The sequence below is a fragment of the Argiope bruennichi genome, chromosome X1 (genome assembly GCF_947563725.1).
Source record: "Argiope bruennichi chromosome X1, qqArgBrue1.1, whole genome shotgun sequence".
Lineage (NCBI taxonomy): Eukaryota > Metazoa > Arthropoda > Arachnida > Araneae > Araneidae > Argiope > Argiope bruennichi.
In genome coordinates, this window is record NC_079162.1 from 52,493,634 (window position 1) to 52,508,823 (window position 15,190).

General features: G+C 28.7%; 1 protein-coding gene across 1 annotated transcript in view; it reads right to left on the reverse strand.

Moving 5' to 3' along the window:
- Positions 1-15,190, reverse strand: part of LOC129958613 (short transient receptor potential channel 5-like) — a 34,582-nt gene that overhangs the window by 5,701 nt on the left and 13,691 nt on the right. Inside the window, exons 3-8 of the mRNA XM_056071208.1 lie at positions 12,190-12,383; positions 11,877-12,073; positions 9,994-10,187; positions 8,665-8,838; positions 4,258-4,526; positions 2,219-2,601 (exon numbers count right to left, since the gene is read on the reverse strand). Coding sequence (XP_055927183.1) covers positions 2,219-2,601; positions 4,258-4,526; positions 8,665-8,838; positions 9,994-10,187; positions 11,877-12,073; positions 12,190-12,383 — 1,411 coding nt within the window. The remainder of the gene's footprint in view (positions 1-2,218; positions 2,602-4,257; positions 4,527-8,664; positions 8,839-9,993; positions 10,188-11,876; positions 12,074-12,189; positions 12,384-15,190) is intronic.

Sequence of the window (15,190 nt, forward strand, 5' to 3'; positions counted from 1 at the left end):
GCTAATAATAGCCAAACAGCGCCAAACGCATATTTATTTAACATGCTAATCTTAAAATAGTATTGATATAAAGAAACAATATATAAAAGTCAAAAATAAAAAAGAAGACCGAATATAATCAGAAATTAAATACTATCTATGAAATCAATGTCACAAATAAATGAGTTTGGTTGGGTAAACGAAAAAAACTTTGGGACTGCAAGATTCGTCTAGCAACCTCCCACAAATTAGAATAATCCTTACTGAAATATTTTATTCCTAGAATTAGTATTTAGGATATTTACATAAAATATGTCGAACAGAGAAGATTGGCATTGCATTTTGAGCCTGTTGGAGCTGGATCCGATTAAAATAGATGTCTATGAGTAAAATATGTATGAGTGAGGTGAAGAATTTTGAAAATAAAGTAGCACTTAAGGATACAAGAAGTGAATGGCATTTCCTTCTTTTCAAATTCATATATATCTAAATGTATTTGTAAACTATTAAAGCAAAGTATCATTTTATGGTAGAATTTTTTTTCCAGATATAGGAGAAAATCTCGATCTCTTATTTCTTCTGGTGCTACTTTTATTTTTGAAGGAGGGGGGGGGGATTTTTCAAATATTTCTCCGAAATTATTAATTTTTTTACGTACAGATTTTTTAAAAGGATTTTTACGGTTGGAACAGATTTATATACTATTCAGCGTGTAATCAAATTAAAAGTGTGTTGAAAAATAAAATTGTATTAAAGTAACTACTATAAAGACGAATAAAATTCTGTTTTTATTATTATAAAAATGAATAAAGTCACATAAAAGTTTTTTTGACGAATCAAACTCTTCATCCATAACTTAAACAAAACGGCTAGATGCATAGTCTTGACTATCATATGTACCCATGTGGTCGATTCCAACACTTGTGCGAATTGCTTGACAATTCATTTAATCAAATACATGTATCATTAAATTCAGTTTTCAAAATCCTTTTCTTCAGAATATAACAAAGTTTTTCAAATCAAAGAGTGAGAAAAAGTGCTCAAACAATTATACTTGATTTCAAATACTCAAAGTACAGAAAAAGTTATGCCAATGAGTTTGTAAAAGCTATTTATATAGTCTCAATATATAAACTTCTTTCATAACTATATCTTGATCTTGATGCTTAAAACCCTTTATTTGTCTAATGTTTTCTCGACCTTAAATGTATCCTTGATTTCATCTACTTTTCCGGAAAGAGTTAACTATAATCATTCTATAGAATATATTATATGTATGTAATAAAAAAAATTCCATTGTGTGGAATGTATACAATACAAGATTCAACAGTGTAGTAGAAACTTTTTTAAATAGCCGAAAATCGTGGCAAATCTAAAAATTAGTTTATTTTAAGCATTAATAAATTGAAGCATATTTTTCTTTAAATAGCAAAAAATTATTTTAATTTCTTCGAAATGCGTTTAAAGTGCATCTCAGCCATGCCATTTTAATGAAACGCAGCCGGCTATCTCACCGGGTAAGACAGAAGAAAAAGCGTGGGAAGAGCTTTCAAAGGATTTGTGTACGAGAAAAGAGAATTATCTTGTTCGGAAAGTAAAACTAAAGAATTTCTAGGTCAACAGCTTAAATGAGGCTTTGGATATTGGGAATTTTGGAAAAAACAGTCTAAGACAGTGATTTGGGGAGAGGCGATGAAATGAATTTTATAGGCACGAATAAACTGAATTTATAACATATATATACTATACGCACCTCCATGACTTTAGGTAGAATTAAAATTAAATTATGCAGGATTAAAATTGATATAGGATTAAAATTTTTAAAAATCAGCTTAACAAAATAAAAACAATCTATAATAGAGATTAATTTACTGCACATTATTTATATGCTAGTGATTCGAGTGATTTCAACAGCTGAAAATATTTTAAAGTACAAGTGTGTCACTCTTAAGTCACAGATTCATGATTAGGTTAAATTTTCTAATTTAAAAATATTGTGAGCTGCTAAGCTGTACATTTCCAATTCAGTATACACTTCACAGTGGCAATTAAAATTCATTTAACAAATTAATAATGGCATTTCATTTAAAAGAAGTAGTTAACAGAGTGAGTAACTTTATGATATAATGGTAATTATTCAGTTATAGAATTCACTTCATCAGAATACGTATCTAATTAATTTGAAATTTGTAATTACCAGAAAAAAAGAAAATTTCATAAAACCAATATAATTACTCACCCATCATGTACTTAATGGATGTTCCAAGAGGTCCTAGTCTGGAATTAACCTGGAACCATAATAACAATCGACTGAATGCCATCACTGATGCCGTAGCATAAATACCTTCGCCGATTAAAATAGGATGGTGCCAGTACCAGCACATTCGGTTTGAGTTATGAATATCATATTCCCAAAATAGATTGATGGCATAGACACTAAGCCAGAGTATTTCAGTTAGCAGAAACATAGAAAACATCAAGAGATCAAATACACTCCACCATGATCGAAAGTAATTTGAAACCCCAACAGACATCAGATTTGACAATATATCCCAAGAGTAACCGATAATAAAACAACAAACGGTTATTTCTGTCCATGAGACTGGTGAATGCACATCGTTCCTGGAAAAAAAATGAATTTTGATCCAACAAAGATTACAACTCATATTATTAAGACTAATCTTAGTTACCGTATAACAATTGGTAATTTCTTAGTGTTTAGAATGACGAATTCAGTAATATTTATCCAATTTTTGTTTATGCAATATTTTATCTTTTTTATGTAATATCAAAAGTTTAATATTAGTTAAATTTCCAGTTATAAGCATCCAACCTTTTGTTTAAAAATATCAAATCAATTCAATGCTTATAGTGTATCTATAAGCATTATAAGAAAATCAAGGCGCCAATATATTATTTTAGATTTCGTAAAAGAAATACTCTGTTTTGGTATTTGAATCCATCTTTTATCTGCCTCTATGCATTTTATTTTAAATTAATTTATTTCATGGCTTGCTTTTATAATTTTTTTTAATTCAAATAAGCGTGATTTAACTTTTTCACATTGATCTAAATTGCAACTGTTTTTTTTTTTTATTTAATATCATTTATTTAAATATGTAAAGAAAAATGCACATAGTTCATTGTCTAACCAAACTCTGCCTTATCAAAAATAGGCTTTAAAGAAAAGTATTTATACTTTTAAAAACATATAATTGAACAAATAAATGAAATCTTAAAAATATATTAATGGTAAAATATTTTCTTTAATCATTGTGGATTTTAAATTTTCAATTGATAAAGCATAGTACAGTGTTTTAAAATACACAACTTATTCATTTTAGAAATTTTGATAAAGAAGCATTCAATCTATACAAACTCCAGTCCTTTTTGGTATATTTAAAAATATTAGAATATATAGAGTTAATTCAATGGCAAAAAATTGGCAATTAACAAACTCTGTTTTTGTTTGTTATTTCCAAATAACATTTAATACAGAACTAATATTCAAATATTAGTATTTATAAAAAACTTTTGACATTTTTATATATTTAATTGATATATTAGCAAATCATGTAGCATGTTTTTACAAAAAAAAATCATTTGTACATTACAATCAAACGAAACATACGAGTTTGTATTAATAAAAATCTTTACTCATAAGACAAAATTTAAATTGAATTCATACTGTTGTATCAAATATTTTAAATATTACTTTTCAAAAATAACTATGCTTGCAGAACCTCAATTATTTCAAATTCATTCCAATGTATAGTTAACGAATTTTAGGAATAATGCATCTAATCGTGTATCTAGTATGTTAAAGTTATTCTCTTCAATTACCATTACACTGGTTTAATGAATTTACAGGTACAGCATTCGATCAGTTCGACAATTACAAAATCCAAACTATTTAGTAAGATAGCTAAGCTTCATGATTCTAACGTTAAATGTATTAAAGTGAATCTTACTTTTAATTTGTAATTTAGTAATAAGAGGCTATATCTCTATTTTGTGTGCTTTGAGAAAAGTTATTTCAATATTTTTAAATCGTTACAGCAGGCTACAAAAAAAATATCCAACTTGAATCTACTAAACCAGAAAATAGGCATTTCTTTCAAATATGTTTCGATGTTTCAATATAACAGACAACAAGATTTCAAAATTGTTAATTTGGACATTTCTACCAAGATATAGAAATACATACCACGCCATAGAAATTAATTTAAATCATTTATACAGTCACATTAATATATAATCAGAACAAAAACAACGTACCTTCTGTCATTAAGTAATGTTACCATGAGAAGTGATAAGAAGCATAAGTACGATGTGGCGAAATATATGAATCTATTTAAAGGGACCTTCAATGGCCCGATGATTTCTGCGCGAGGAACGAATATGAAAGCGATTGAAACAAATGGAGTTAAAAAGGCATGCTTTATGACATGAAAAGCTCTCCATCGGAAAGGCCAGCTGTACCAAGAACCCACAGTTTCCACCCACATGGAACGTAAAACTTGCTGACAGCTTGCATGGGTAACAAACTGCAAAAAAATAGAATAATATGGTTTTTAAAAATTCGTTGCACCAGATATTACAACAAATGCTATGTTGCAACAAGTACAAATTTAACTCTATTGAATCAAAATGCGAAAACCAAAGAAAAAGATACGCATTTCACTGCTTAAATTGTTTAACGGCATGTTAAATCCGAATTACCGGATTTCTATATTTTAAAATGAAGTCATTCAATGACATTATCATTTAACTTTTTAAAAAGTACAAGAAAGCTAAAAACTTCTAAAGCATTCTATAAATGAATCAAAACAACAAATACTCAAACTAGAATGAATCATCGAATTAGATTGGTAAAAAATTTCAGTTAAAGGCGTTAAAAATTAAGTTCTTTAATAATAAATAAAATAACCATATCCTAATAAAAATTATATTCAGCAATATAATTAGTACCTGGAAGACTAAGCTTCGTTCGGCATGTTTTTTTTTTTTTTTTTTTTGTAAAATCGTAAATAAAATCCTTTCCTATAGCTCATTTAAAGTTATAAGCGAAATCTAACTGAATTGCAAACGCAGGGTCGTACATGAGAAAAATGCATGGGAATCCGAAGCCTTAACTACAACTCCATCTCTGGTGGGGTTATGTAGATCATGTATAACCACTTATCAATATAAAAAATATGGGGATTTTTTATGTGTAAAATTTCAGTAATTTTTCAGGAAAGACACCCATAAACTTAGAAAGCAAAAACTTATCTAAACATAAAATTTTATCCAAATCGCTAGAGCCGTTTCCGAGATACACGAAATAAATTTATATATATGCTCGCTAAAAGTTATAAGATTAAATCAAATATCGAAATAAGAAATAGCTAAAGGATTTATATTAAGTTATAAATGGAATATTTGTAATTATTTTACTTTAAAATAAAGGGCATAAAGATGTGAAAAAGTGAATTTTTTTTTATTTCATTGTTTTATACTTCTTTTAATGGCCATTGAATTTCATGAATATAATGAATTATAAATTCTAAAACATTTAACCATTTTCCATTCTAAATCAAAAATTAACTGACTTTTTTGAAAGATTAATAATTAATATTAATAAAAAATTAATAATTGGAACTTTTATATTATAAAAAAACGACAAACAAGTAACGGAAAAATGGCGTATAGCTCTACCACATGTCCTCCCTTCTCCCATCATCTACTTAAGTCTTAGGTTTGCATTTTCGCTGTATTCAGATGCAATCATAGTTAGAAGCGATTCATTCATGCGAGGAAGAAATGTTAGCAGGAGTAATGAGTAAAGTTCAACTTTAAACCTGGAAAATCCGTGGCAAAACTTGTTGCGCAATTATACGTGTTTATCGTTTCAGACTGATTTAATAGGTTCAAAGACCTTCAAAAACAAATTGATGACAAACCATATCCGACAGTTTCGAAAAGTCATTTTCAATAACAAAGGGATTGTGTGCATTGAGTGATATCTGACCGCACTGACTGGGTTCAAAAAGTTAACCAATAACATTAGACAAGCGCCTTACATTTTTTCCGAGAATAAATGTAGACAAAACAAAATGCGGCTGCTTCAACAGGGCAATGCCTCGGCTCCTAATTCACGGTCTTCCAAGATGTTTTTGGTCAAGCATGAGATCGTCACAGTAGAGCAACTGTATTTCGCGCTTTTTCTCATTCATCTAAACTCTTAGCATTTTATTATAGTTACTTTTAAGCAAATCATGGCTAAAAATAACTAAGTTTTAAACGGTAGACGCAATGAAAGCAAAAGCGGCCGAAATGATGAAAGGACTGCCAAGAAAAGCCTTGAAGCAATGCTTTTGGCTGTGAAAAATTAGTATGAAGCTTGGTAGGACTCAAAGAGGAAAGTACATTAAAGGTAATGATAATAAAACTGTAAAGAATTAAAACGGTTTAAGACATCAGACCTGTTATTTTCCTGGCACATCTTGTATTTTCAAATGTTTTAGCAACATATACTATTTATGATTCCGTTTCTTATTCTCATTCAGATAACATTGTAACTTATTAAACAACACTATTACAGATAAAAAAATTTCTCATTATCTACAATTTCAAGAACATATTTTTGAAATTAGGAATTTTTTTGTGGAAAAAAACCTTGATGACGAACTATCCACTTGCTTCGAAAAGGAAAACCTTCGGAATAACATTTCGACTGATTTGAAATTGGTATGCTCCTAAAATTTATCAGAGCTATCTTATTTACTCCAGAACGCCGAGTCACGGATCTGTATTCCAAATGAATCTCAAAAGCAAAGATTGTTTCCATTAGCTTCTCGAACATTACAATACTTATATAAATTACCTATTATAAATAAACAGAATTGCTTAGATTCCTTTTTATTTATCCTTAATTAATATCTCATATATACATCATTAATTTATACTTATAAGTACATCTTAGACAGGGAACTAATTTTTCGCTTACTGATGGTGTCATGGAATATGTTTACAGCCAAAATGAAACACCGAGCAGGAAAAGTTTGAAAAACTCTGATTTACAGTATCAAATAATACTCTTGCGAACAAATTTTGATTTAACTAAGGTTATTTTTGATTTTAATTTGATTTAACTAAATGTAATACCTAAAGTATTTTTGAAAAGTAATTAATTCGATAAACATCACGGTTGCATAAAAAAAAAAAGTAATTTAATTATTATATATCCATTCCCATGCCAGCTATATAACAAATGATTTAAGAGAATAAATTGCTTAATTAAATATTTAAATTATTTAACTATGCCAAGTAAAGATATCAAACTATCGTATTTTCTAACATGTAAATTAAAAGGAAGTTTTTTCATAGAAGTTTTAATTCGATACAAAAGGTAATTTCAATCCATAAACATCAGAAGTTTTCTACTATGTACTATTAGATTTTCTCTATATTCATCAAAGACAAATTTCCTGAACAGAAAGTATCATCTAGTTAAATTCTACATCTAAAAGGAGCATATTATTGACAGTATAAGTATCAATAAAGACAATCTAAGTCTCCTACTAAGGTTATTTTTAGACTGTTTCAGCATTTAGATTTATAAATAATTACACCAAGTTTTGAATATCACTGAAATGATTGCATATGATAAAAGTTGCTTTTTTTTTTGTATGCTTATATATAAGTGCTTAACTTAAAAGGATAGCGCATTCATTTTTTTCTCTCGCAAAAAACTGTATAATTTAACACAGATCCAATCACATGCGTAAAGTATTCTTATAAGAGGATTAAAATTTAAACTATATTTTATGCTTTTAGAAATTTGATATAAATGGTTTTTTTTCATGGAATTCTCATTTAAAGTAAAGATTTGTTAAGAGATTATAAAGTCTATTTTAAAAGTGACGATAAATTTTTATCTTATTTCGATTGCCACTTTAGTTCCGTAATTGCATTGCACACACAATATATATATATATATATATATATATATATATATATATATATATATATATATATATATATATATATATATATATATATATATATTGCTAATTTCACTACATAGCATATTATTACAGAACTTACACACATTAAACTGAGATTAATTTAATTTTAGCGTGTAATATCTAAATAAAAAATAATTTAAAATTACCATGTTTTTAAAATGGACCAAAAGGTATAAAATAATTTTCCAATCCATGTATAGATTGACCCGATAAATTATAATTGCAAATTTTTAAATCACAAATATTTAGGGTGATCTATGTATATGGAATTATAAATCTATACGGGCCTAGTCGTGCCTTTTTAGTCTTGAGAGTGTGAATTGTTGCAATCGATTTTAAAGTACCTTCCCGATAAGCTACACCTAATGACAAAATTTGTATCGAATAAATAAATAAAAAAGGTTAATAATGGGCTGCCATCCAGTTCTGAGCTATGCCTTCTCTCTTAAGCTCATCAGAATTCTAGCTCAACAGGAAGTTAGCTTAAATTCGACTGCAAAATTTGTACCGAACATACGAACAAAAAAAAAGCGAGTTAGCACAGGCGCGTTATAAAAGACATCTTGTTTGCGTTACTATTTCTGATATGAAAATTCTTTGTGATATGCTTTAAAAGTTACAGTAAACAAGCAATTAAAGTAATATGTTTTATTGAATACTCTTATGTATTTACTTCTTTTTGACCACACTGCACTGCAAGATGTAGTCTACTGAATCTATGTGGCCTTGGGTCTTTGAATCCCGCCCTTTGAACAAGAACCGTTTGAACCTCCTCGGTATTTCTGCATTGGTTTAAAATGGCAGCTGCAAATTTCGAACACTGTTTAGAAAGCTCTTGATATTCTTTCTGAAATTTAAAAAAAAATCATAAATAATCAATTCAGACATTCATTCAAATTCTACATGCAGTTTAAAAAAAATGCTTTACGAATACAAGACAATTAACTAATCCCGTGTTTTCGATAGTTTAAGCTTCGTTATACTCGGATAATTTGACTTTTCTTCATAAATGTTTTCAGTATACATGTATGCTTGTAATAAAATGATGAAGAGTATAGATTAAAATATAAATATACGCATTAATTCTTAAAGTAAATTTTATATTTACGTGTTATAAATATTGATAAATAAAATTATATGGGAAAGTTAATCAAATTTATGCAATTTATTTAATCCAGATTCTGACATCATTGTGTAAGTATTTAGCAATATTAATTGGTAATTATTTAAACGGACATGCCATTTTACAGTCACATTAAACAAAAAATTAACTAGTCAATAATATTAATAAATTTAAAACTGCATTTTCTGATCCTACTTATAATATAAATATTTAGCGGTCCAAAAATTAAACTAATGGAATACATAAAAAATTTAAATTAACAAACATTTGTAAAATGCTTCACATGATTTTCTTATGTTAAATAAAAAAAATACATTGTAGTTTGTTCAATTTTCAGACAGATAGAGAGAAATTTAACAAAAATTATATTACAACAATGGGATGTAAAAAAAGGTTTTTTTTTTTCTTCTTTAATTTTAGAAAAACTCTTATGTGATGTTTCATCTCAAGATTTTGACAAAAATGGTTTCGGAGATACATTGCCAAATATCAATCGAAAATCAAAGAGTTATCATAAAATAGACAAGTATTTAATTGAATTTACACCTATTTTGATCCTAATGATATATAAAAAAACTTTTCGTCGAGTTAGATTAGAAGACAAAGAACAAATTATGTAATACTTAGGCAAATAAATAAATGAAGTTGGAAAAAAAAAAAACATCATCAATTGGAAATTTATATTGGTTGAACAATTAATTCAATATTGATTCATTGATTAATTAAATATTTTAATTTCATCTACATGCAGAATTAATGCAGAACTTGCGATTTACATTACAAGGAACATCAGGAAACTTAATAATGTATACCCACGAATGGAGTATGAAAATCACGTCAAGATACTCACTAAACTAAATATTTTCATAAAGGACTTACTTGATTTTCTGGCAGTTCTCTCGCCAATTTTTTCATTTCTTGACTTAGCTCGAAAGCTGCAAGAATAGGATCTTCCGAAGTTAATATCAAATATGTGGGACTAGCAAGAGCTCGATAAGCATTCATACGGCTAATGGATTCGGTCAAAGTTTCCCCATTCATAGACCGTTTGGCACAAAATTCACGACATTGACCTAGAAAAGACGAAACCAATTAATATAATTGTCTATTTCTGAATACAAACAGAAATCATTACACTTCACAACACTTGAAGCCAGATTAAAACATTTTATAAGATACAATGATATAAATTCATTTTTGAAAAATCATACTTCGTGAAAGCAATTAAGTTATTTACTATGGACGATTAAATTCTTAAAACCTATAAATGATTATAAGATCATTAAATAATATAGAACTGCACTTAACTGATTAAAAAAGTGCCTTTTGTATTTTCTCTCTCAACGAGATTTCTAATAGTATAAATGTAAGCTTTAAAAAATGATATATGCATAAAAATAACCCTAAAAGCTAGCTTAAACCTGGCAGAACTTTTAAAAGCCATTCAAGTTTCTTTTTAAAATAAATTTCAGATCTGCAACAAAACTTTAAACTTTCAATTAATATCTATATTCCTTTTTTTTTTTTCCTTTCTTTCTTTCTTTCTTTTTTTTTTTTTTTTTTTTTGCTGAAAAATTATTAGGGATATTATGTATTTGAAATCAGTATTAAAAGTCATTAATTTGAAAAATCAAAGATGTTATATAAACAGAAAATTAAGATCATAAATAAAGAATAATTTTAGCAAAAAAAAAATTTTTATTAGATTCACATTGGCGGAAAATCAGTCAAAATCAGTCAAATTTCAAATTAAATACCATTTTTAAAAATCACAATATTTATTTGCTTTTTAAAACGTTTCGGAATCTAAATATATTCATTTTTTATTTAATTTCTAGTCTAAACATTTATAACTTTATTAAATTAAAAACTAGAAGCTTAAATGTTAAAAATGTAAAAATTTTCATTCATGAATACATAAATATTTATGCACAATATTTGAATCCAGATTCACCAAAAATGAAATTTATGCTTCTATAAACAACTATTTTTTATTTATTAATTAAATCTGGTTGATAATGATGCTTTTTGATTTTTGGAATGTTAATATCAAAGACAACTACTACAAAAAATTATCATCATATCTGATATTTAGTCCATGTCATTAAATATATTAATTTTTATTCATTTTAAAATGTGTTCGTAAAAATTTGTTCCCTTACTGGATTTTAGAACCAAACGAACCGATTATTATATTCATATAACGGGCGCTTCTCAACCATCTGTGTAATGTATTTTGACCAACAATAGCCAATCAAGTACATTGAATTAAAAAATGCAGAAAATATAAAACAATGCTTCATAAATTATTTTAAACTATCTTATACTAATTTTAATTACTACATTAAGTATTACAATAAAATAAACCATTTTTGATTCAAATAAAGAAGGTTTTACCTTCACATAAAAGCATGTTCCAAGACTGCATGCGAACCAGCACATGTTGTGCACCACAAGGAAAAAAAGTATTACTTTCTTTTCACATCTTTTCTCACGATTTGATTTAAAAAGTGGAATAAATTGAATAATATTACATCTTCATGGCGTTTATAATTACATGCCAGTTGCTAAACCACAAATAGAAAAGTTAAATTTTAAGGCAAAACAAACAAAAGATCATATTTTTTCATTTAAATATCTGTTTCTTTAGGTCAAAACAAAACAAAGTCATCATTACAACACTTTGCTTATTATTTCTTTCTTGCTCTTGCTCTAATAATAATAAAAGAATATCTATACCATACTTATGTGTGGAAACTTACATTTTGGGCTATGGGGCTTCTGAATGGAATAACCCCTTTCAAGAAGCATTCTTGTTATTTCGACGTTCCCTATCGTAGCTGCAGCCATAGTCGGGGTCATATTTGTAGCTGCGACTTCCGGTAGGCAATTAGAACATTCAGGACCTCCATTGATGAGTTCTTTTAAGTGAGCGTGAATTCTGTTATCCTCTTCAGCCCTGATAGTTCAAAAACATCGTGCAGATAAATTAAACTGTTTCATTAGAAGCAAGAATTGAAATACGTGCTGAATCTTAATTGTACATGAAAAAAGAAATAAAAATGTATTAGTTACCGGTCCAGAAGCATTTCCAGGATATCCACCTCATTTTCGAAAACAGCTCGAAGAACAGCACAGTAAAAATGTGTAGTAGTTACAGGAAGATTGTCCAGAAGGAAGGTTACTAAATCCAGATCTCGATTGATTACTGCAATATCCAATGCCCTTTGGCCTCTGTAGTCGCAACAATCAGGATTGATGGTAACAGTCTGAAATTCAATAATTCCACTCATAATTAATTTCTTTTATTAATGTTAAATTATATTTATGAGCCACATATAAGAACATTTTACAATTATTAAAAAAACTGCAACAACAAACCAATTAAAATTCAGGAATAGCTAAGAACAGTAAGACATTCTAAATACCAACTTTGCGTATTTCATTTTTAAATTCTAATAACTGATTACACGTGTCCTTAAAACAATATTTTTTGGTCTTCAGTGTGATATTCAAGAAGGATAGATCTAGATATATAGCCATATAATGTTTTCAATGCACTTCCATTGTTTCGAACCAGAAGGATAATTCCAATCCATTACTCTGATCAGCCCTGAGGCACACGGAAAAATCTAAATGACTAGAACGCCACGGCATCATTGGTAGGAACTATGGTTGAATCCTAAGGACCATTACCGAACATGGCACAACCCGTCCCAAAGAAGGCACATCCCGTCCTCGGTATGAAGTAGCCAGCCACATACCATTTTGCATCTGTCAGGGTGGCAAGAGGTCAGGGAAGCATCCGTAAGCTTCATATCCCCGCACATAAGGTCCCCTCCCACCTGAGATGAATCAGAAAGATAAATCAAAAATTTAAGAGCTAGGCATAGGTCACCCTTGTCATTTATCTTTAATTAAAAAATGATCAATGAAATAATAATTTAACACGCAAAATGAAGCTAATAACAACTCTATCAAGTATTTCAGACTCACGATCCAGAAAGACTATGTTTTCAAATTGTTTAAAATTATATTATAAAACAGAAATATACATCGTAGACTTTAATTAAAATTTTACAATATTAAAATCAATTTTTAAATAATTAATTAAAAATAGGTCATGCTCATTCTTGCTCGATCTGTCAAAAAATGTAAGTCTTAAAACAAAATTTTGAACTGGACTTGAAAATTTTAAGTTTATGAATACGAATTTTCTTTTTTTCTCCGGAATATTGAATAACCCAATTACATACAGATAACTGAGTCATTCTTTAATGGTGTATTCTTTTGCTTTGAATGATCACCTCAATGAGATATTTGATAGACAGTTTCAAATGATTAGAGAAATTCTAAAACCACACAAAGGAGTTACCTATTTCGGGTTTTCCGCTGTGATCTGGTGGTAGAATCTCGATTTCAAAATAGGAGAATCGTGGTTTCACGGTCCATTCCACTAGAAAATCGTTGGGTGTTTGAACCTGATTACATTAAATCTACTGTCATGGGTGAAATGTTTTATTCATGCAGTGAAAAGTAGAGGAGATGTCGATTCCACTACAGCCTGCTTTATCAGCTTGTTTGTCTATTATTCAAAATTAGGAAGGCCTTCCCCCGAATAGTTTCAAAACAGACAATTAAGCCAATAAAATCAAAATCGAGATACATTCGATTATTACTCACGATGAAATTTCTTAACATTTTTCTACAGGAAAAAAACTATTAAATGGTCTTTCATTAAGTAAAAATGAACGTAAAGAGAACCAGTAAATTTTCTGAATAAAGGTGATAGGATATTTCAGATCTCAGTTACTGTAAAATACGATTAAAATCACGTTAAATAAAGAGAAAATTTATAACTACATGTTTTAAACAGGAAAATATTAAAATACATACTATGAATCCAATATCTCTACATGAGAAATCTCTCGTTTAGCATGTCAACTACTTTGAGATTGACCAGTTAGCTCATAATCTTATTCAATTTACATCGTAGGCTTACAGGTAAGTAACAGCAGCAAATATTTTCTGATGAAGCGTCGAACATTATTTATACAATACAAAAATACACAATTTTTAGAAATAGTAAAGAAAAGAAGAATATTTTTAACAGTACAGTTGATATTACCTTCCAAATTATTAAAATATCGATAATGATCTGAGTATTTGGAATGTGCATGTGTTTTAATGAAGAGAGGACAGTAAATCTATAATTTCCTAAAAAAGACTATTTCATACTTTTATAGATCACTGAACTTTAGGAATAGGAAACGGAAAGGTTTTTTTCCGGAATATTCATTCGTCTTTGAAATGCCATCAAGTTGCAAGTAGTGAAAGTAAGCTTTATTTTTCCTAATTTACTTCAACACAGATGTATTTGTGCAATTCCTATTCTGCCTCAGTTCTGAATCATTCAGAAAACACGTCCTCGTTTGTGGGATTACCTTTTACGCGTCATGCATAATGCTTTGCATAAGAGGATTAATTTGAGTAAGCGAGCATTAGGATGTTTTGACTCATCCTCACTAATTCAATCAATGAGTTTTCACTAACTTGCGATGCATGTCATTTGCAACAAGGAGATAGAAAACAAGAGTTTCATACAAGACCATAAAAATCGGACGTCTGTAATAACTCTCGTCTTTTCCTTACAGGTTCGTATAAACTTCATACGGTTAATGTATTAGATTAATTCTCCTGACAAAGCTAATCTATGACATAAATCATTATCATATGCGCGATGGTTAAACTTTTTCTAATGGAAGAATACAAGACTATGCAACTTTATTGAGAACAATTCTGATGAGACGATACAGTTTATCTGCCAAAGATTTGAAAAAAGGAAGAAGCGAACTTGATCTCTTATAAAAACACCAATTTTAAGAGGAAATTTTTGAGATTTCATTTGCCTGTAATATTAAAGATAATTATGAGATTCACTCTGCCTTCCGAAACAGAAGGATGAAGTAGAACAACGGATCCGCTGGCGTGACTCCGAAGGTCCCATTGAAACGAAAGTTATACAATCTACATCTACCTTCAGGAGCAGCATAAATCCTATTTCAAAGAAGCATAA